The sequence below is a fragment of the Cygnus olor genome, chromosome 5 (assembly GCF_009769625.2).
Source record: "Cygnus olor isolate bCygOlo1 chromosome 5, bCygOlo1.pri.v2, whole genome shotgun sequence".
NCBI lineage: Eukaryota > Metazoa > Chordata > Aves > Anseriformes > Anatidae > Cygnus > Cygnus olor.
In genome coordinates this window covers 28,687,445-28,708,399 of record NC_049173.1, presented here as the reverse complement: position 1 = coordinate 28,708,399, position 20,955 = coordinate 28,687,445, and the positions used below count along the sequence as shown (strand labels likewise).

The window sequence follows — 20,955 nt, the reverse complement described above, 5'->3', positions numbered from 1 at the left end:
AGAGGCAAAGACGTTACTGCAGAGCCTCCTGAAGAAGCATCCCACCACTGCGCCAGGCATGCTGTCTCCATAGCTAATTACAGGTGTGCATAATTAAGCCCTGAGAGCAGGAGAGGTGGCTGCGGACATGGCAGAAGCAGAAAAAGCCACCGCGTCTCACCCTGCTTTCTGCTCTGCTACTCTTCTGCTGACGCTGGTGTCCCCAGGTGTGAACCGAGATGGGCTGGTGGAAGTGGTCCACAGCTACCTGAGTTCAGACCCTATTTCAGGCCACTGTTATTGTTCCTCCCATTAAAATAAACATTATCACCGTCAGTAAGCTCATTTGGGGTGAATTTGCCCACAGGTGTTCCCTCTGCACTAGCCAAGACCTCATGGCTGGTCCAGGCACCAACGCAAATCACACAACTTACACCAGTCAGACCTCAAAGCACTTGAAGGTAGTAATACTGAAACTTGAAAAAGCAGCCACCCCCAAAATCACAGGAAACACACAGAGCTCGATCAATGATAGGAAGAGGGTGTAGCAAGGAAGACAAAGGCTTTACAGTGTCCTGAAAGCTGCATTATTGGAGTTCCCATGGCATCCTATTTTAAATATTTAAGCAGAGGAGATAAAAAATGATTAGTTAACGTATCTTTTTAAACAAACAATAAGGCATATGGCTTGTTTAGATTAAACATCAGACAAATATTTATCCTGCTAACTTTTCAGAGACAGACAAGCCACAAAACCAAGGGAAAAGCGCTGCTTAAGCATCCCAGTTAATATAATCTAGCCTTTGTTTCTCAAAGGTTCTTCCACAGAGATTTTTTTTTATTTCAACTTATTAAATTTGCACAGTCAGCTTGCTCCCTGACTAACTCAAGGCTTGGAAACAAGGCAGGGAGAGCTCAGAAAACGGAGGAACGAAAGTCCATTTTCACTCAGGAACCAAGCACTTAGCTGAGGTACACAGCCACAACGCTTTCCCTCCCAAGCCACGCAATGCTACCAGCTTGGTTACAGTGTCTCCTTTTCCAAAATACACAGCTTTCTCCTCATGTATCTTGTACGTTTAGTGTATTTTTAGTTAACTAACATTCTCAAGTATTGTGGGTCTACTATTTCGTAAGCGAATTCCACTTTCTGTTCCAAAGCAACTTGATGTGTGCAAAAAATAATCAAAGAAATAATTCAACATCACGCAAGACCGCAGTCATTTTTAACCCAAAGTGAGAAAAAATCAAAATCTGAATAAGAAGATATTTTATGTTTATGCTTATAAATATATAAGCATCTCAAAGCTAACAGCAATACAGCAAATCTTCCCAGTGCTTGAGAGAGACATCCCTTCAACGAAGTGTTTTATTTTGCTAGGAGTCTAAACATGTTTATAGTTATTAATCAGCCAGTCAGCTCTTAGGATCAGAACTAAAGTACAAACAAGATCAAAACTGCATTTTATGTACCCATCGTGCCCAAGGTTTTTCTTATCTTTGTAGCTTTTAAGCAATCATCTGATAATTTATGTGTAAAGTCTAACGGGCATGCATGACACAACCGAGTTCTGTGAGAGCAGAGCTAAACCAAGGCAAACCCTCCTCTAAAAACCCGATACACAATAATAACCCCAGCATGTTTAACCCCCTTAACGGATATTGCAAGCTCAGGAAGGGTCAACTTCGTCTCCCGAGCCTTCCCTTTTTAAAACAAAAGCCACCCCACTTGGCAAGGGAAACGCCACTAGCACCGCTTGACTGCTGGGACCCTCCTGTCCCCAAGCAAGGGGACAGCGCTTCTCACCCGCCCGGCACTCGCACAATGTCCCCGGCTATATTTAGTGGGAGGCAGGAGGGAGGAAGCCAGATGCAAGGGAAGCGCGGCACAATGGGGCTAGATGACCCAGCAGGATGTCCCTCTTCACAAAACCTGACGGCGCTCGCTGCTGGTGACACCGACATCCTCACAGCAAGCTGCTGCATACTGCAAGCGAAAGGGGAAAAACGCATGAGTGGCACCTCCTGATGCCTATCAAGGGGTCTTCAGTATCAACAAAACCCAGCCAACAGGCGGGGGACCTTGCCTGAAGGTCGCCAAGCAGGGACAGGACAACAGCTCCTTGCTTGAAGGTGTGAGGAGAGGGAAAAACGAGCAAGAGAAACCCCTGGGGAGTTTTTTTTGGAAAGGCCAGGCCAGCAGCTAAAGCTGCGGGGACCTGCCTGAGGTGGAACAAAGCGGTTTTCTCCCAAGGGCTGGAGATGCCAAGGTGTGTGACGGTGGCCACCAAGGGACCGTCTGCGGCAGGCAGGCAGAGAGGCAGTGGGCTGGGGTGTGCATGGGAAAATGGCCCTGCAGGGGCTGGGGGTGATGGGAAGGCATTAATGCATCCTGGAAAGTGAAGGCCGGCTGCTGGACGCCTGCCAAGCACCAGAGAGCCTGATGGAGGTTTTCGGAAGCAACAAAACTGCTGTTTCGAGAAGAACGATGTGGTCTCTCAGAAAGAAAAAAAAAAAGCCGGCTTACTATCACTGCAATATGCTACTGCCCTCACCCCTTCAACTTGTGCCAGTGATGCTGAGGCTTTAGGTTTCCAACCCAAACAGCATCAGCTTTTTCCATCTTACAGCCCTGGGTGACTCCATGGAAGAGTCTTCTTCACAAGTCTCTGGCAAAATCAATTTTGCTCATACCTGAGTGCAGCAGCTTCTGACTTCTGCTCCCATGAGGTCAGCACAGAGCAGACAACTGGGCCGAGGGCAAGGGGACAAGTCACCTCAGCCACCACTGGTGCTGCCCACCCTGGCTTCAGACAGATGCAGTACAGCTGGAGCCTGAAATGCTGCAGGGAACCCAACGGCCAGTGCACACCCATGAGCGTAAGAGACACCCACCAGCTCCTTCCAGTGCTTCATTTAAAGGTCATGATGGACAACTACCACACCACCAGCCCCATGTCCCACACACTGCTTCCTGACCAGCACTCAGAGGATGTGTCTGGTTTTTGGGATGAAAACCAGCTTCAGTGTGGGGCACAAACAAATGGCCCTTATGGCGTCCCCTTTTCTCACCAACAAACAGATCCTATGAGGATGCAATACAGTGGGACTCAGCTCCGGGGCTTATCCAAAACCTAGCACAAAATACACAAATGATACGGTGTTGTACAATGAACATTTCCATGCCGCATGTGAAAAAAAAAAAACAACAACAACAAATACGACCAAAACACCCAACCACACGCTTTGGGTCACGAGTGTTTTCCCACACCCGTCCCTTCCCTCGACGGACAGGGGCCGGTGCCCCATCTCTCCCTCCAGCCTGGATGGAGGGAGTCACCAGGCAGCAGGACCACTATCTGACAGAAAGCCCGGAATGACCAAGCCCTTTCCCAGAAAGCAGCCTGACACATCCTCGCTTTCATTCCTGGCAGCCTGTGGTGATGATGATGGACAGCGCGGTTTGGGTGTCTGTGAGCAAGACAGTTGTCATGCCCACCCTGAATGGGGCATTGTCCTCTGTAACGTCAGGCCAGACTTCCCCAGCCCGAGCCTCCTCACTGCTGCAGTGTCAGAGACCGGATTAACTCCTGCGAGCCTGTCCTGGATGGAAATGTTTAATACCTCGGTCAGAAGCAGTGCCCACACCTCTGCTGGCACAACTGTGCCTGAGCAAAGCTCCATCTGCCTTTCGCATTTCGCTTGTGCATTTGCATGGCAGCTTCCGCAGGGTTTTTAAAACAAGAAAGGTTGTTTATCATAAACAAAGGATAAAAGCAGAGAGGTATAAAATACAAAACGCCTGCAGCAATCCCGTCCCCTCTGAGTGAAGCACGATACACCCTGGGAACTCCAGAGAACCACTTGGAGGTGTTCATGGTCCCACCGCCCTGAGTATCCCTATAGCACCACTTGAACCCCAAGGCACCGCTCTCAGCAGGAAGCTGCCACACACAAACCAGGGCCCCGAGTCCCCCGTTATCTCCCTGTGAGAGGAAAACCAGAAAGCTTCAGGAAATGGGGCCACCCAGACTCGATTTCACCTTGGCACCACCAAGAGATTCAGGGTCCCATCTTAATTCAAAGCAGCAGCACCACAGCCACGATATGACCTCTCCACTCCAGAGCATCAGAACATAAATCACCAAAAAAGCTGCAGCAGCAGAATAAAACTCATCCAGCACATGCTGCTTTGGGTGGTGGGGACTTCCTCAAGCTTTAGCACCTGAACCTCAGACACAGGGGACTGAGCCACCAAGCACTTTTCTCTGGATGGTGCTGGGTGGAGAAAAAAGCAATCAAGAGGCCAGCTTAGGTCCCATCTTGTGGAGATGATGCCTCCAGGCCAGGTAGAAAGCAGGATGCTCGGTGCTGGGAGCAGGGATGGGATAGAAAAAGGCAGCGTTAAATGTCACTGCTTGCCCCAGCATTAAAGCCACATTGCTGGCACCCACAGGGTTGTAAAACCCATGTCCTGTCCCTGCTGGGTAGGAAAAAAAATAATAGAAAAAACAGAGAAGAAATAATAATAAAAACAAATAAAAAGAGGAAGAAGCACAGCAGAATCCCTCTGAAGCAAGGAGGGTCAACACAAGCCAGCCCTCCCCTTGTGCATGAGGCTGCGTGGCTCCAGGCAGGGGCATTCTCAAACAGCATCCTCACTCCCACCTACCCCCCCCCCCCCTCCATTTCCCTCCTCTCTCTCGCCAGCTTTAACTCATTAAGCTAATGGAAGCCAGTCTCTTCCCCCACAGGTCACCATGGCAATGTTTCCAAAAGAAAAGCAAAAAAAAAAAAAAAAAAAGAAAAAAGAAAAAAGAAAAATCCCCAGCATCACACCATTCTTCCTGGGAAACCCTCGCGGCTCTCCAAGGCTTGCCACCCCCCCGGGGATGCACTTTGAGAAGGGGGGAAGAGAGCAGAGGCATTCCTCCTGCATGGAGCTGCAGGGCCAGGGCTCCCAAAGCCTTTGTGGGGAGGGAAGAAGAGATTTTTGTCTTCATCCTCGGACAGATTGGCTCCTGGACTCTGTGAACGCAAGGGCTTTGTGAGCCTCCCAGGGAGAAAGGGAGTGCTGCAGTGGGGCCTTGTCTGGAGATTCTGAATGTGGCACCGTCATTTGGAGGTGGGAAGGAGATTCCTTCCTACCCTGCAGCACCAATCCTGGAAGAACACCATCTCCAGAGCCAAAAAGTCCTGGTTGTGACCTGCTTCCTTTCAGCCTGAGGGCAGGGAGTGGGAAGTCCCTCCACAACCGGGTGGAAAAGGGATGGCTGCATGTGGCAGCCCGTGAGGGTGGGTCTCCCGCACATTTTTGTCCAGCTGCCCGTGGAATTGGCGCAGCAGGTCCTCCCAGCCCTGGAGTCTCACCCCTATCTCATGGTGCCAGCAGGACCAACAGCGCTTTCCTGAAAACAGGGCGAAAGAAGGGAAAAGCAAAGGGTTTGCTGGTGACAACTGGGAAGCTCCTTCCCCTCTGCTCCCTCTCCTAAGAAAAACGCTGCTGCTCCATGGCTGCTAATGCCTTCCAGATGGAGCACCACTGTCGCAAAGCATGGAAAGCTCTCCAGGGTTCGCGTGGTACACATGCGGAGACGAAAGGACGTACACGCTGCCCTTGTGGGGAAGAGTAACGCGGGAAGGAAGCAAAGGTCATGCCTTTGTTGTAAAAGCAAAGGGAAAGAGTGGAGAAAACCCAAACCAGCGCCCACATGCGTGCACACCCATATCCTAAGTGATCCCACAGAGGTGCTACAGTCAGATTTCTTCTGCTCTGCCTACATGGGAAGCATCGGGTGGAGATTTCAGCTTCCAAACATTGGCACATATGTGCGAGCTGGCAGGAGGCCTCTGGCACTGCAACAGCCCATGGTAACAGCACCGAAGGCCCAGAGCTATCCTCTGCTGCCCCAAACTAGACCACCTCTGGACATCTGCTGGAGGATGTCCTGTGGACATCGTATGCCTAAACATGTGGCAGCTTTTCACAGGAAAACTCATTTAAGCAGCTCTGGAAAGCAAGACATTATGGCTGACACAGGTCCCCATGGCAGAGCCAATGGAAGGGGACAAGGGAGGAGAATCACTACTCGTGGATCTGAAGGACTGAGGAGTTTCTGAGCTTCACCTGTCTTTGGTGCACCCCGGTGATCTAACAGGGATCCCTTCTGAGCAGGAACCAAAGCTCTTCCCTTTACAGACCCTGCTCGGGACCAACCGTGGAAACAACCGATGGCTGGAGTAACCTTAACTCTCCCACCATCACCACAGGGGACAACGCTGCCAGCCTCAGGGACTCAGTGGCATCTAAGCTTGCTCACCTAAATCCTTCTGCGCTCCTGGACAACCCCTCCTGCATTTCTGCTCTTTATTTTGGCATCCTCAGAAGCCTGAGGAGCATGATTGGCTGCATGTTAGAGGCAACAAGGTTGCCTGTCTGAACGTAACCCAAATAGGTGATGACACAAGTTGTTTTGCAGTTGGGTAGGTCTGAACCCAAAATAACTCACTGTCACCAATTTTAAGTAAAGACTTACAAAGCCAGGAGGGAAGCAGCCCTAAGTCATAACCAATTTTAGCTTGCAGAGTAAATGATCCTCAGAAGCTGGTCCCAATGAAGGGATACGGGGAAATATAAGTGGCTTTTTTAATAGAAACTGAATTTTGTGCTAAAAATACAGAAAAGTGTTATAATTACTGTCAGATAAATGTTATAAGCCAAACACTTAAAAGGAAGTATTGACAAAGTGTTTTCCACTAAAACTACTACTTTAAAAAGAATTCCTTCAATACTGAAGAAGTTGATCTGTCAGTGATTAAAGGAAAATCTAGAACCAGCAAACTTCAGTCTTCTTTTCTTTAGGGGATTAAATAATTAAATTGTCCTTAGCTGTAAATAGGCTCATTTCCAAGAGACAAAAAAATGCATGTACTTCTACTGGAGAAAACCAAACAACCACATACATGTTATTTTTGCAACTGCCCATTTTGCTCGCTGTGCTTGGTTTCCACTTCCGAGCGTGCATGCCTGGCCACTGTTCGCACTTCCATTGGTAAACCACTGACACACTGGGCCTTGAAGAAGAGCACAAGGACCTAGAAATAGGACTCCTGGGCTCTTGTAGCCCTTCCATGAGCAGTTTAGCCAAAGGTCTGCTGTTGAGTTTAACCCCCTGCCATAGTACGTTGGAGCCAACTTTACAAGCTGCCTAGTGTTTCTGGAGGGATGGGGATGAAGATGGGAATTCCTCTGCAACAAAAATCCCATCTCTGAAGCCCTGAAAATGGCTGCTTTTTGCCCAATTACCCTTGAAAAGGGTAATTAAGAAAAAAAGCCACTGCTGTGGGCAGAAAGCACAGCACCCTGCTGATCACTTTGCCAATGCTGTTTGGATGATGTAGCACTGCTCAGCATGTGCCAGGGTGCTCTGCACTGCTGGCCACATCTGGAACCCATGGTTAGGAGCATCCTTGCATGCCACAGGGACAGCGGGAAACCCCAGGGAAGCTCAGATATGTGTCCTGATTCCTTCCTGCACGCTGCTAAATATGCTTTAATGCAAGCATCAGACCCCCTGAGGCCTGCACAACCCCCTGAAGGTACTTGTGAAAAGCAATGCTGTGGACGAGGATGCCCATTAAAGCTCGCCAGCGGTGGGGATCACATCCTGATGACTTCAAGGGCAGACGTGTAGCTACTTGGGAGCCAGACCTGGAATTGCCACCTTAATCAGCCTGGCTGCTAGGGGAAAAGAGCCCCAAATACAAAAAAATAATTCATCGCTTTTCAACTTTCTACTGAGGCAGCGATACCCAGCAGGATGGCGGAGAAAGGGAGTGACAGCGACAGCCTCCGTGTCCAAATTTAATCTGTTATTGCGTGCCTGTCTGAATCCTCACACCCCTCCCAAGCAGCGCCGGTGCCGCTGTGCTCCGGGGACAAGATGCAAGCCAGCCGAGGAGTTCCTAACAAAACGTGAAAAGCCAGGGGGAAAAACTACAACAGAAGTAAAGCCGACCCTCTTCCCACCCCCAAAGCTACATGGAAAACCGCACCCCAAATCTGGATGTTTTGGCACTCTTCCTCGCGGCTTGGCCCCGCTCCCAGGGATAAGATAATCAAAGCACTGGGTCGTGTTGCTCCATCCCTTGCTATTAGCAGCTGGATGCAGATTTCCTATTTTGGGTCGGCGAGACAATCCGGCGGCAGGGGCTCTCATAGCTCATTGCATCACACTTTTAAAAATAAAAATAATAATAAAAAATAATGGGACTTTACACAGTGGATGAATAGATACCTAAGAAATAGTTAACCAGTTGTCAGCATCCAACTCATCCATACTGCTAGCTATCTTGAATGATGGTTTCTGACCTGGTATCAACATGTCTCACAGCCTCCATACGCTCAGAAGCAATATCCATGGCTGAGAGGCAGGATGGGCTTGGGATTTACAACTATAACCAAACCGAGGAGGAGGACCAGCAGGAAGCACCAAAGCAGTTAACAAGCCGTTTGCAGTGGCGTGAGCTCCCCCGGCCAAATGGGGAATGCCATGAGCAGAGGCTGCAACAAGTGCTCAGGATCAGATGTCTCGTGAGCAATCCCCGGAAAAAGCCCTGCAAGCTCTGCAGCCGGGGCTGGGGAGCTGGTGGAGGAGAGGTGGCTGTGGTGGAAACCCGGGTTATTTCTGGGCAGAGGCGAAGCCCTGCAGCAGGCTAGAGGCAGATAAGCATCGCGCCTTGTGCCCCTGGCAGCTGCCTCGCTCCCCACATCCCCTTCCTCCTATTTCCCCATCGCTGTCCAATCCGGCATGCAACATTAATTATTTTTCCTCTCCCCCAACACACACGTGGGAGAAGCAGCCTTTACGAACCAGCTTTAACTGTTGTTTTTTTTTTGTTGGGGGGGGAAAGGACACAGAGGAAAAACCAGGAGCCAGCAAAGTGCCGCTTCCCCCCTCCCTAAGTACAAAACCCCACTGTGCACGTTTGCCTCCTCTGAGGGTTTTATTGCTTCCCCCGTCCCACAGCACAGCCTGGCTGGCTTTAAAAGCCTCCCGACAGATCCTGGGATGCACCAGGCACCAAAAAGCAGTTTGCAAGGGGAAAAAAAAACAGCTCCAGAGGCCAGCCCTGGGCTTAAGAGAGAGGTTCCCGAAGTGGGAACATCGTGTGCATGTGGATGTTGGACAGCAGACAGAAAGAGGAGGGCGTGCGCCTCTTTGCAGGGAGTGTCAGTTGTCGGGGGGGGGGGGGGGGGGGGGGGGGGGGGGGCGGGAAAAGGAAAAGAAAGGAAAAAAAGGAATCCCAGACTTCAGGCTCAAGAGGGCTGGCTAGAAGAGGCAGCAGCTGAAAGAAATGCTCTGCTATTATTACTGCATGGAAATTACAGCCGCCAGAAAGAATCTGGGCAGAGCTGTTGCTGAGTGTAACTTAAAAAAGACAGAAAGCCTCGGGGCTGGGATGTCCAACGCACCAGGAAGCCAGCGAGGTGGTGGGACTCATCCTGCTCCTGCAGTGCATTCCTCATTGCCATCTAAATAGCAACGGCCAAGGACGAAAACGAAACAAAAAAGGGTTGAAAAGCAAAGGATGCTCCCAGGTTTTGGGAGAAATGTGTTTTGGGACATATCAGTTTGGCCTCAGAAGGAAGGAGATGTTTGGACCAGTTCCTGGAAAGGAAGGAGTTTAACTTTTTTTCTTTCTCTCTCTCTCTCTTTTTTTTTTTTTTTTTAAAAGTTTAAAACATACAAAGGGTAAATGCTCTAAATACAGCTCTGGGTATGAGGCGGGGGGAGCAGGCAGCTGCCGTGCAAAACCCGCTGCTGCTTACAGCATGAGCAGCTGGGCAAAAGGGCTCTGGCATGCTGCTTGATGGGCAAGGAGAGCAAATTGCAGAGAAATCCTTCCAGGAAGGTAACTCCAGCTACAGGCAAGACAAGGACATTGGTTAGGTGGGTCCAGCTCTGCATGTTTCCTACACCTATATCCTCAAAGCTAGAAGGGGTTCTGTCCACCTGAATAACCCCACCAGCACCCTTTGGTGAGGAGTGGTTTTTGGCCTTCCTGCTCCTAAATATGTTAAAAAAAAATCTTTTTAAAAGAAATCTTTTCTCAGCAAGTAACTGGTCTTTCAGGCATAAGGGAACACCACTGCGCAGGACGGATGCTCCCCTCAACCCCATGGGGGAAAAGCACAGCATCGGGACCAATTTTCATTTGTGGAAAGGAAAAGACTCAAACCTCCTCCTTCCCATGACATACAGGTATGTGCTCTCTGTGCCTCTTATCCAAGGAACTCAGGAGGGACCGGCCCTCACCCCTTCCTGGCTGCTCGCACCCTGAGTCCTGCCCCACAGCCTGCAAAAGCTACTCTCCCTCGCCCACCAGGGATCACTGGAAAATAGGGCAAAATATGGGTTTCATCTTCCTGCAAGCCAGCATGCTGTCAAATTAATAAAGATCACGCTCAACCATACCCAGACATTCCACCTTCCCCTCCTGGAGAACATGAGTCACGAACTCTCCAAGTTTTCCTTTCCACTGCCAGCCACTCCTTCAGCGATTTCATGTCCCGCTGGGAGAGGAAAGGAGACTCGCTTACAACAAGCCTCCCTGATCCCCAGTCACGCACCCTCTCCCCAGGAGAGACTGACAAAAGGCGCTACCCAGTGATGAAAGGAAGGTCCCCCTGCACTTTTAGCTGCCGTAACTTCAGGTTCCACCTTTCAGGTACGGCTGGCATTTAATCAAGGCCTTGGTCCGCATAGTAGGGGAACATCGGGGAAGCGCTGGGTATTTTTAGTTCTGCTTTCTGCTACTCACCGACATAGAAGGTGTTGGGGGCCTGCTTGTCCCCCAGCTGCAGGTAGAGGATGCTGGTGGTCTGCGTGTCATGGCGAAGCCACAGGGCCACTCCCAGGATGATCCCTCCGGCCAGCTGGGGAGAAAGCAGAGGGAGCACGCTTTACCCACAGCCAAACCTCTCGTGCAGGAGCTTTGAGCCGTACGCCCCGTGACTCACACACCCTGCACAGCGTTAGGAGCAGCCCTCATCCCAAGCAGGTGCACAGTGCCTCCCGGCTCCTGCCCGTGGTTTCCTTTCTGGAGCTGTTTTATCACTCGGCTACCACGGAAGGCTCAGTCTCACCTCTGAAGCACAAGGTGTGCAACCCAGGGGATTTTCGACAGAAATCAGGATCAACCCTCATTACCCTCTGCTCCCAACAGGCTGTTACCACCTGATTTCATTTATCTGCAACGAACAAACAGGGTCGTGGGTTTTGTTTAAAAGCAAAACCAATACAACTAGCTATACCCGCAGGGATTTATAAACCAGTCCATCAAACTTGATGACAGACAGGGAAATGCCCGTCCTCAGCAGCATTTGGCAAAGGGACTTGTTCCTTTCCCCAGAAAGCTGGGGAAAAAAATAAAATTTGTACATTATGTTCAGGTAATGGAAAATGTTATGAATGGCTTCCTTAGTGTTTTCTCTTCTAGGGGAGAGGGCAGGGAATGGAAATGGGGGACAGGAGCAGGCTTCCAGCAGAACCCGCTGTGTTATCCCTGACATCCCTTTCATTTAAAACCATCAAAGAGAGGGGGGAAAAATAAAAACACAGGTTAAAAAAAAAAAAAAGTGACTGAAATTCTTAAGGCTAAGAATTGCTGGACGCGTCTGCCCATGTGAGCGTCCTAAATCCTTCAAGCCATTTGTTTTTAAAAAGAGCCCCCACATGAAATGGGAAGATAACTACTGAAAAGTACAGAAGCAGTTACAGAAGTTTTTTGTAAGAGAGTCTGAGCAGGGTCAGGTGTGAGCATGAAGGTCACATTAAAAAAAAAAAAAAACAAACAAAAAAACAAACAGATTTTGTTGAGCAAAAGTGCAAAGTCTCCAGCTGTGCAAGCCCAAGTGAACACATGTGGACTGGGATTTCCAAAAAAGGCTCCCTGTGTTTGCCTAGCTCTGCTCCTCCTGAGGTCAATGTGCGTTTTTCTTCCTTGCTAACTTCTGCAAACCCCAACCAAGAGTTTTTTTTTTCTTTTATTGGGGTGCCACAGGAGCTTGGGCGAGTGCACACCATCCATGCAAAATGCCCAGGGCAAGCTCACCTCGCGGCTCCCAGAGCAAAAAATCCCCACCAACCCCACCTGGCAATTTGGGAGGATGAGGAGGAGAGGTTCTGCCAGCCCTTCTCTCCTTTTGCCTCCGAAGTAATCACCCTTAATGCTCCTGCCCCAGCGACCAGTGCAACCTCCCCGCTTGCGGGCTCTGTCAGCCCTGTCGCACTCGGGGCAGCCCACGGTTCTCCCAGCCCTCGCAACAGAAAAAAAAAAGCCATGAAAGCCAGCCAGCACTCCAGCTCAGCTCCAAATAAGGCAGAAAGTTCCCCAAATCCAGCCTGGCACTGCTTGTTCATTGTTTAAGAACATAACGGAGCCCACGTCTGCTTCTCCTCTGGGAAGATGGGGAGGGTCCCCAAACTCATCAGTGCCCCCCTTAAGGATCTCACTGTGGCTCCCGGGGGAAAAGAGATCCCAAAGAAAGATCTGGGATTCTTGTGGGGGTGGGGAGAGCTGAAGAAAAGATCGCAGCCATCTGTGGTGTTTTGGTTTGTTTTCATTCCAAAAAATAAACAAAAAGCAAACCACCAAACCCAAAAAGCGATAGGTTCACGATAAGCTCAGTGCCATGCAGCATCCCTCCACTCAGCTGGGGAAGGGTCTCACTGTAACACCGCAGTGTTTTTGGGAATCAGCACCACCAAGTGTGCACACTTGGACGGCAGTGCGTCAGGTGTGAAATGGCACACATCCCCTCACCGACATGTCCACCCTGTCCCCTGAATGCAGAGAGAAACTTGGCCATGCTGGGAATTCGGCAGGGAAGGAAACAAGACGGGGGGGAAGGAGAGCAAGGAAAGGAAAAAAAATTCACTGGATTGCCATAGAAACCCTGGCTTCCAGCAGAACAACTTCTTTTTTCATTAAAGAGAACAACCCAGAAAAAAAAGCTTTTTTTTTTTTTTTTTTTTTTTAAACAGAGCACCAAGGACCTTCGGCTGGAAGTTTCAATCCAACAGCAGCTGCGTTTCTTAAGAGCAAACGACATTCACTTACTAATGAAAACAGGATTTAGGCTACGCTGAGTAACTTTTTCCATGAAAACCATACATCCTTCCACCACCAGGCAGCACAGAATGTAACGAAGGCATTTTCCAAAGGAAAGAAAACAAGGAGAAAGCCTCGTCCCTTTGTCACGGTAACCCTGCCTTCTGCTTTTGTACTGCAATAGCATCTAGGGGCTCCAGTTTCTCTGGGGACTCTTCTGGTCTCCAAGTTGCATATCCTTATTTTCTAAATGTCCCTTTTTTCCTCTAGGCACCTAGCACCCTGTGCAGGTTACCGAATTTCTCTTTGCTTGCCCAGCTCTTCAGAGCGTGAGGTCTCAGAGGCTCATTGCAAACACATCTCACAGTCCTCAGTTTACATTTTTGGGGACTGCTTCCATGAGAGCAATAGTAAAAGCTGCAATTTCAGCAACGCCCATGCTGCATTATTCTCAGACATGCTTCCCACAACACCACCCCTCCAGCCTGCAATTCCCCTAACACGGATGGAGGGTCTCCCTCCTCCCTGTACTTGAGATTCCCTCCACCTTTAATTTAAAAATAAAAATTAAAATTCCCATGGGCACATCCCTAAAACCCCCAAAGAAAACAACCCCCAAGGGCAAATGACACCTCCTCCACCTCCCCTGCCCCTTTGCAAACCCACAGCAAGCTGACCCTGGGATTCACACCCCAAAGGGCACAGTGTGCTAGCACAGAAGAGGTGGCGCGGCAGGCTCTGCTGTTTCCTCCTTACTGCTCTTTTCCAGCTTCCCGAGATTTATTGCTTCTTCCCCAGACAGCCAGGCTTTTCCAGCTGGATCCTGCCTGCCCAGGGCATGTGCAAGACTTGTTGGCAGCCAGCACAGGACGGCGGGGAGGAGAGCAGCCCCCCGAGAGGTGCAATCCATGGGATGGGGCATCACCGGTAGAGCACCATAATAAGGATGCAACACCACGTGCAGTGATAACTCCTCTTTCACAGCTCGGTCACACCTCCTCTAGAAATTCCCGTGATTTAGGGGTGCAAGGAGTATCCCTCTTCTCCCCTTGAACGTAGGGCACCCCATAGCCAAGATGACCCCGCTTCTGCCCGCTGCCCCCCAGACGCTTGCGTATGCCAGGATGTGCATCACCCCTCGGTCCCTTCCGCTGCCGCCACCGCCCCTTTTCCTCCTGCTCCCTTCCCTCTGCCTCCCCCAAACCAGGCTTCCTGGCAGGGAGGAGGAAGAGGAGGAGGAAGCAGCTCTGGCTGCAGCTATAGTGCGCCTTGACCAAAGCGCAGCAGACATCCTGCAGCCAAACCCCGAGGAAGAGAAGGGAAGTCCGGGTGCTGGCAGTTTCACAATGCTGTATTTTTAGCAGCACGGCTTCCCGTGGACGCGGCCTGTCCTCCCGCTGGGACGCCGCTTTCCTTGCCCCTCTGTCACCGCCAGCATCAGGGCGCACAGCAAAAACACAACCGAAGGAGTTTTTGCAGCAATGCTGCCTTCATCCCTCTTGCACAGCCCGGGCAGGCTGCGTATTGCTTGCAGACAGACTCACCACAGTGACCCCAAACCACCTCCCAGAGTGGAGAAACAAAGCACTGACATCACCAAGCCCATGTTTTGGGGTGTTTTAAGATTTGGGTCGAAGATTAGAGATGTTAAGTTTTCCTGCTTGTAGCAGCTTCCCTGAGCCACTGAGCACCGGCACCACGCGGCTCCTCTCCAACACAAGCTGCGAAGTGGCCGAGATGATGCAAAACCAGAGGTCCCCCCTCTTTGGGTGCTGGGAACTGGGGAACGGAAGGATGAAGCAGCTTGCCAAGGCTGAAGCGTCTCATCGCACAAGCAGCCAGGAATTAATTGCTAAATTGGGGTTGAACGTTTTGCTCCCAGCTCTTACTGGGCTCTAGATGGAAAAGCAGATATCATATTATCTGGTATGTGCAGCATAAATAACGAAGAATCATTTTGTAGCTGCATCTTATGCATCCAGCGTGAGCGGAAGCAAAAAGTAAAGGAGACAGATTCATAAATTAATGAAACTCCATCTCTGGAAAAGGCAATCCACACGTGCACACAGCCTGCCAAGACGTGCACTAGGACCTTGCAGGTTTTGCAGCAATACTTTGATGGATCCAGGGCCCAGAGCAGAGCATGTTTGCAGCAGGGCACAGGCGTAGATGCAGGCTGTGGACGGGCACTGCCAGGCTGGCATACCTGCCCCGCACCTCACTCCCCACAGAGCAGAAGCCGAATTTCTCAGCTAAGGTGAAGAGATTCACCCATGGAAGTGCTTAAGGAGCTCGGGGCTCAGTATCCCCTGTGCTAAGAGCTGAATGCCAAAAGCTAAGGGCAGCCTGCAGGAACGTGGGTTTGATGCTGCCGTGGTCCTCATGTTGAGATAGCAGAACCATCCATTAAGGATATGAGTGCTGTGGATCACGCTGAGTTGTACTGAGTGCTGCTCAGTGACATGGAGGATGGGGTGACCATGGGATGAGCAGAAGCACCAACCCATCAGACTCATGCAAAGATTTTGGGGGGATGAAAGCAGGGTAAGTGACTTAAATCAGACAAATTCAGGTGCAGTTGGACTGAAGACGGTCACAAAATGTAAAAACTTCATTGTCAAACTCAACACAGGTACTCGCAAGCCACAACAACACTTTTCTTGGAAAGGGCAGATGAGACCTTTCTGCTGTCTTCTGCAACTGTGACATTTGATGACTGGCAAAGATCAGGCCACACGGCAGAAAACACGCAGGCAAAGCCTGTCCAGAAACAGAGGCAAAAATGAGGCAGAAAGCCCCATTTTCTACACGCAGGGCTAGGAAGGCACCATTGCGCCCACACTCTGCTTTGAGAGCGGCTCAGCCATGGCCACCTTCCAGCAGTGGCTATTAATACAGCCACGGAGCAGGGCTAAATCCTCTACTGGTGCCTATAGTTACCAGCCCAACAAAACTGCACGGCTCCTCAAAACAAGCTGGAAGAAATGCTCCCGGAGGAGAGGCAGGCAGGGTGCCAAATAAAGCCTGAGGAGGAAGAAGAGGAGGAGGAAGAGAGCGGGAACCCGGTGTCCAATGCACCAGCAGGGTGCTCAGACCACGGGATGCTCTTCAACCACCTCAGCCAGAAGCAGCCCTACACATCGGCATCTACCAGCAAGGGTTAAGTGCCCTGGTGGAAAAGAAAAACAATTTCAGATACCGCTTTAAAATTAATTTGGCCACACACACAAGCGTTTAACTACAAGAGTAATACAACTGCTTTCCCTTTTTAATAACACAGTGAAAGGCACTTGCACAGCGCCTTTCATCACAGGATCAAAGTGTTTCTGAAGGCGCTGTGCGTGCCTTCATGCTCTTGCACAGGTGAGTGTTAGGTGGCTGGCAGAAGAACCACCCCAGGAAGACAGAATAACCCCCTCAGCTGCCAGAGATGCTGCCTCCTGGTGATTTCAGTGCAGCTCATGCAATGAAGTCAGGTATTTCTGATGACAGAGCACCAGTCTCTTTGAAAGACCCGGTTAACTAAGCTTCGGCACGCAGAGGTTTCGCAGGTGATGGTAGGGCTGCGTTCACTTGATAGTGAGCCCAGAAACACATCCCATGGAGACACCAGCAGGAAAGCCTGGATCCGGGTCCTGAGCCTCCACACACTAAGAAAACATTTCCCTTACCCTACAAAGAGAGGCATTAAATATCTGCGTTCCAAGGCACGTGGAGATACGCTGGGCTGTGTGTTGCCCAACCGCACCAAACCCCAAGTCACTGCAAGGAGATGCTGGAAAAGCACCGTGCCCTTGGCGTTTGCAACACCGTGTGCAATTCCCAGAGAGACCAAGAATAAAAACAAAAACCCCCGCTCCACACTGGAAAAGCCTGTGACACACTATGACTAATACAACTGAAGCAGTTTCCAGCACAGGCATGCATGTGGGGCTGCAGCCTAAACAGAAGTTAAGCTGTTGTTACGAATCCGCCGAGTTACTTCTGAGCAGTGCTTCAGAGCGCTGCACATCACACTAACCGCCAGCTCTTCCGCCTCATTTCCGTCACCTCGTTTAAACTCGTGGCAGCAGCACCCACCGCCCTCCTCGGCGCACCCAGGCGGTGAGGTCACCCCCTGGGGGCAGAACTGTCACCCTGGAACCGCCACCACCACCCAGAGAGGAGGAAGCGTGGGCTTACCGCCTCCCCCCGATGCCATCCCTCAAAGCCAAAGCCAGATACCTTTGTGCACGCCGTGCAGACTCCAGAGGATGACCAACAGATTTTTCCAGAGTTGCACAAGATGAGAAAATACCTGTTCCTCCAACCCTTCTCACAATGCGTTCCTTTGAGATCCTCGCTCTCAGGACAGTGGTTTTTCACTTTTGTGTTCCCTCTGCTCTTCTCTTTCGCACCCTACCCATACCACAGACAACACAAGCAAGAGAAAATAGTTGCGCATTGCCTGGAAAATGGCATTAGGACCGAGCTCTTTTAATTAGACGCCTCCGTGGCACAGCAGCCAGCGCTGCTCCAGACCTGGAAGGCTGCCACTGGCCGAATTAGCTAATGGGCTGGGCGAGCCTTCTCAGGGCAAGCCAATTTCTCCTTGGTTATGTTTAATTACATTTTAAAATAGCCATCTGGCTTCCTTCAGCCTCTCCGGGGACGCTTCGCCACAGTGGTCAGTCCAGCCAGGCTCTGTGGGCTTCAACTCACTTCGGTGGGCAGCCGAAGCCCAGCCGTCTGTGCAGCTGCTGCCAAGAGTGCGGTGGAGAAAGGGCTCTGCCCCACCACACGCCCTGCCCCTGCCAGCTCCAGGCTGAAGAACAAGCCAGGACCGCCTAGTCCACCAGCAAAACCCCAAGACCTGCGTTTGGCAGCTTGCTCCCGAGCCACCCCCAGAAAACCTTTATCCCTCAAAGTATCCCAAACCCAGTGCTTAAATCAGCTGTGCAAGGAAAACCAGAAGTACAGTTCAAGTTTTTTGTTGTTGTTGTTGTTTTTTTCCCTGAAACCAAGGTTTCAGGGCAAGTTTGCAGTGCACGAAACCTTTTCCCTTATCAGCTCTGTGTTTTGCTAACCGGGTGAGGCGCCTCAGGTGCTGCCCTTGGCCTCCTCCACAGCTTCAGTCCAAGCGATGCCGCCACGAAAGACGCAGGCACCAAGCTCCACCAGGAGCCCGGCCACGGGCCCAAAGGGCTCTACCAAAGAGCTGGAGGTGCAGTGGGGCTTCTGAAAGCTTTACAGAGCTTTGGGCAGCCTACCAAGCCTCGCGTCTCTCAATGGTATGCATGCTCCTTGAGAGTCACCACGGCACAGCTGCTTGCCCCTTCCAGGGGACAACCAAGCCCAACCTGGCTGCTTCTTCCCAAAACACACGCACGAGGGAAAAACAACACAAAAAATAGAAAAATCCCAGGCAAGCAGGCTGCCGAGGTGCCCCTGGGAGCTGGCACTGGGGCAGCCTTTTCCTTTTCAACACAGCGGCTTTGTTCAGCCGCACCCCCCACCCCGCACCCCCCACCCCGTGCTGCCAGGGGGAGGAAGCCGGGGGATGTTGGTTTATTTACACTCCAGCAAGACAACAGGGCCACTTCAGTAAGTTATCAGAGTTTCTTTCTCATTTGTTAACACAGCGAAGGTTTAGAATTGCTTCCTTTCTTCCTCCCGAAGACAGCTGCCTTTTAGCGAGCGGCGAAGCCCCTGCGCCTGCCAAACTTCTGGCTCTGCCTCGCGCTTGTTTTCACCAGCAGCGCCCAACCTCGATTCAGCGCCGAGCAAACGATAAGCAAATGAGCGCGAGGAGCCCAGCAGCCCTTGCATACCAAGCAGCTGCTTGCACAAAATCCTGCATCTCATGCCTCCCTTCGGCTTAGGGCTTGCCCCAGGGCTGGGATACCTGCATGGCCTCCCTGCAGAAAGCCTGAGCACCCTGCACGGGGGATGTCGGTGTTGCTCCTGACCTTCTAATGCCAGTTCTCATAGGGTCTTGATGCCACGGTGGTGACCAAAGCATCCCCCCCCAGGCGGGGTGCAAGATGCTACCCCGTGAATTCTGCTTAAAACCAGAAGGGTCTGCAAGCCATCAGACCTGTTGTTCACCCACTGTTGAGCCTGGCAGTGAGCATCGCTAGCACTAACGAAGCCCAGGCTCGCCATCTGCACAGGAGGCAGCCTGAGGGAGCCAGCTGCTGGCAAGCGAGCACTGGGGCAGCGTTTCGGGGAGCCGGCAGGTCGCAGCAGAAGCCATAAGGGGGAACGAAAACAGGAAGGAAGCAAAACGCTGATTTAATAAAAGGTAAGTTGTACGGTAAACCGCACACAAAGGCCTCCTGCACCTCTCCTGCCCCCCGAAAGACCCTTCCTCCCTTGCATCCACGCTTGAGCAGCAAGAATGGCAGGAAACGAGGCGCAGAAGGGATGAAAAAGCCCCCGGATAAGCGCTGTAAGGCGGCAGGAATGACATGGGCAGGCATTTCGGGGAGGGGGCTGCCAGGCTCCATCCTGCAGGAGGAGGAAGAGGTTAAAAGCAGGCCGGTCCTGCAGGCATTCTGCAGCTGGCAGAGCATCGGGTACCAATTAACGCCACTGCCGTCACCGCTCCCCTCGGTCAGCGCTACCCCGGGAGGAGAAAAGACGAAGCAGAGCCTGAATTCGGACCGGATTTGAGACGCGGCAGAAAAAAACGAGGCTGCTGACCCAGAATTGGGAAAGACTGGGCAGAAACCCGCTGACGGCGACCTTCCTCCCACGCGGGAGACCCTGCTGCCACCACTGTGCCCAGGTCCAGCCACCCCTGGGGAGGAATTATTCCTCGGGAACTTTCCCAGGGAAGCAAGCCTTCCCACCATGGGAAACAGCTGCAGACCCAAATTACTTCCTGGGAGGCATCGCCCAGCTCCAACCGAACGCGGGGTATCGAGGGGCAGCAGCAGCCCCAGCCACCCCTATTTTTAAGCCCCTTCTCCCCTCTAGCACCTCCAGGGCAGGGGGCTCACCCCATCCACCCCTGGGCAGTGGAAGGGAACCCCACTGGAACAACAGGGGGTCTGGGGGAGGAAATGCCCCCCAGCCTCCTGCTGAGAAGGGTGCACGTAAATATATAAACATATACGAATGCCATATGAGTGTGGAGATGTGGGTATATATATATATATATATAAATGCCATCTAGGTGTAGATGTAGATGCACACAAATAAATAAATATATCTAGATGTATTTGCACGCATTAAAAAAAAAAAAGTATAAATGCGGTCCCCCCACTTCTCCCCCCCGAAAAAAAACACAAAAAAAAACACAAAAAAACAATACCACGCAGGTCTTCGCACGGGGGGGAGGGAGGAGTGGAAAAAACCCGGCTAAAAGCAGCCGAGCCGCGCCTCTGCCCCCTTGGCAGACGCCCCCCCCCCCCTCGGCGGGGCTCACCCAGAAGATGAAGTTGAAGACGAAGAGGAGGTATTTGATGCACTTGGTGCAGCCCTCCACCCCCATGGCGGCTCCTGCGGCGGCGGCTCGCTCTCTGCGGCCGGGCTGGGGCGGCGGCGGCGCGGCGGGGAGAGCCCGCCCCCGTACCGCCCCCTGCCTTCCTCCTCCTGCTCCTCCTCCTCATCCTTCTTCCCCGGTTAGCAGGGGGGCCGCCTATCGCTTCCCCCCACCACTTTTTTTTTCCCCCTAATGGTTGCACTACCTGTTTTTCCCCAATGCTTTTTCCTTTTTTATTTTTTTTCATCCCCTCTACATTAAAACTCATCTTACCAAGCCTTGCGTGAAAAGATTGCCCCCAGTTCATCAGCCGACTGATCTGCTCAGTTGCTGACCATCTGGGGGGGGCCCAGGGCTCGCCACCCAAGGGATTTGGGGCACACATTGACATT

The 20,955-nt window shown here is 51.5% G+C and overlaps 1 protein-coding gene and 1 long non-coding RNA gene across 2 annotated transcripts in view; one reads left to right on the top strand and one right to left on the bottom strand.

The window, feature by feature from the left end:
- Positions 1 to 13,519, top strand: LOC121070372. Its single transcript, XR_005820037.1, has 2 exons — positions 1 to 10,244; positions 13,029 to 13,519. It is a non-coding gene; the product is annotated as an uncharacterized LOC121070372 (long non-coding RNA).
- The window catches only part of CD81 (CD81 molecule), a 30,935-nt gene extending 10,253 nt beyond the window's left edge, over positions 1 to 20,682 (bottom strand). Inside the window, exons 1-2 of the mRNA XM_040557419.1 lie at positions 20,507 to 20,682; positions 10,804 to 10,918 (exon numbers count right to left, since the gene is read on the bottom strand). Coding sequence (XP_040413353.1) covers positions 10,804 to 10,918; positions 20,507 to 20,572 — 181 coding nt within the window. The 5' untranslated portion in view covers positions 20,573 to 20,682. The remainder of the gene's footprint in view (positions 1 to 10,803; positions 10,919 to 20,506) is intronic.
- Positions 20,683 to 20,955: the final 273 nt, after the last annotated feature.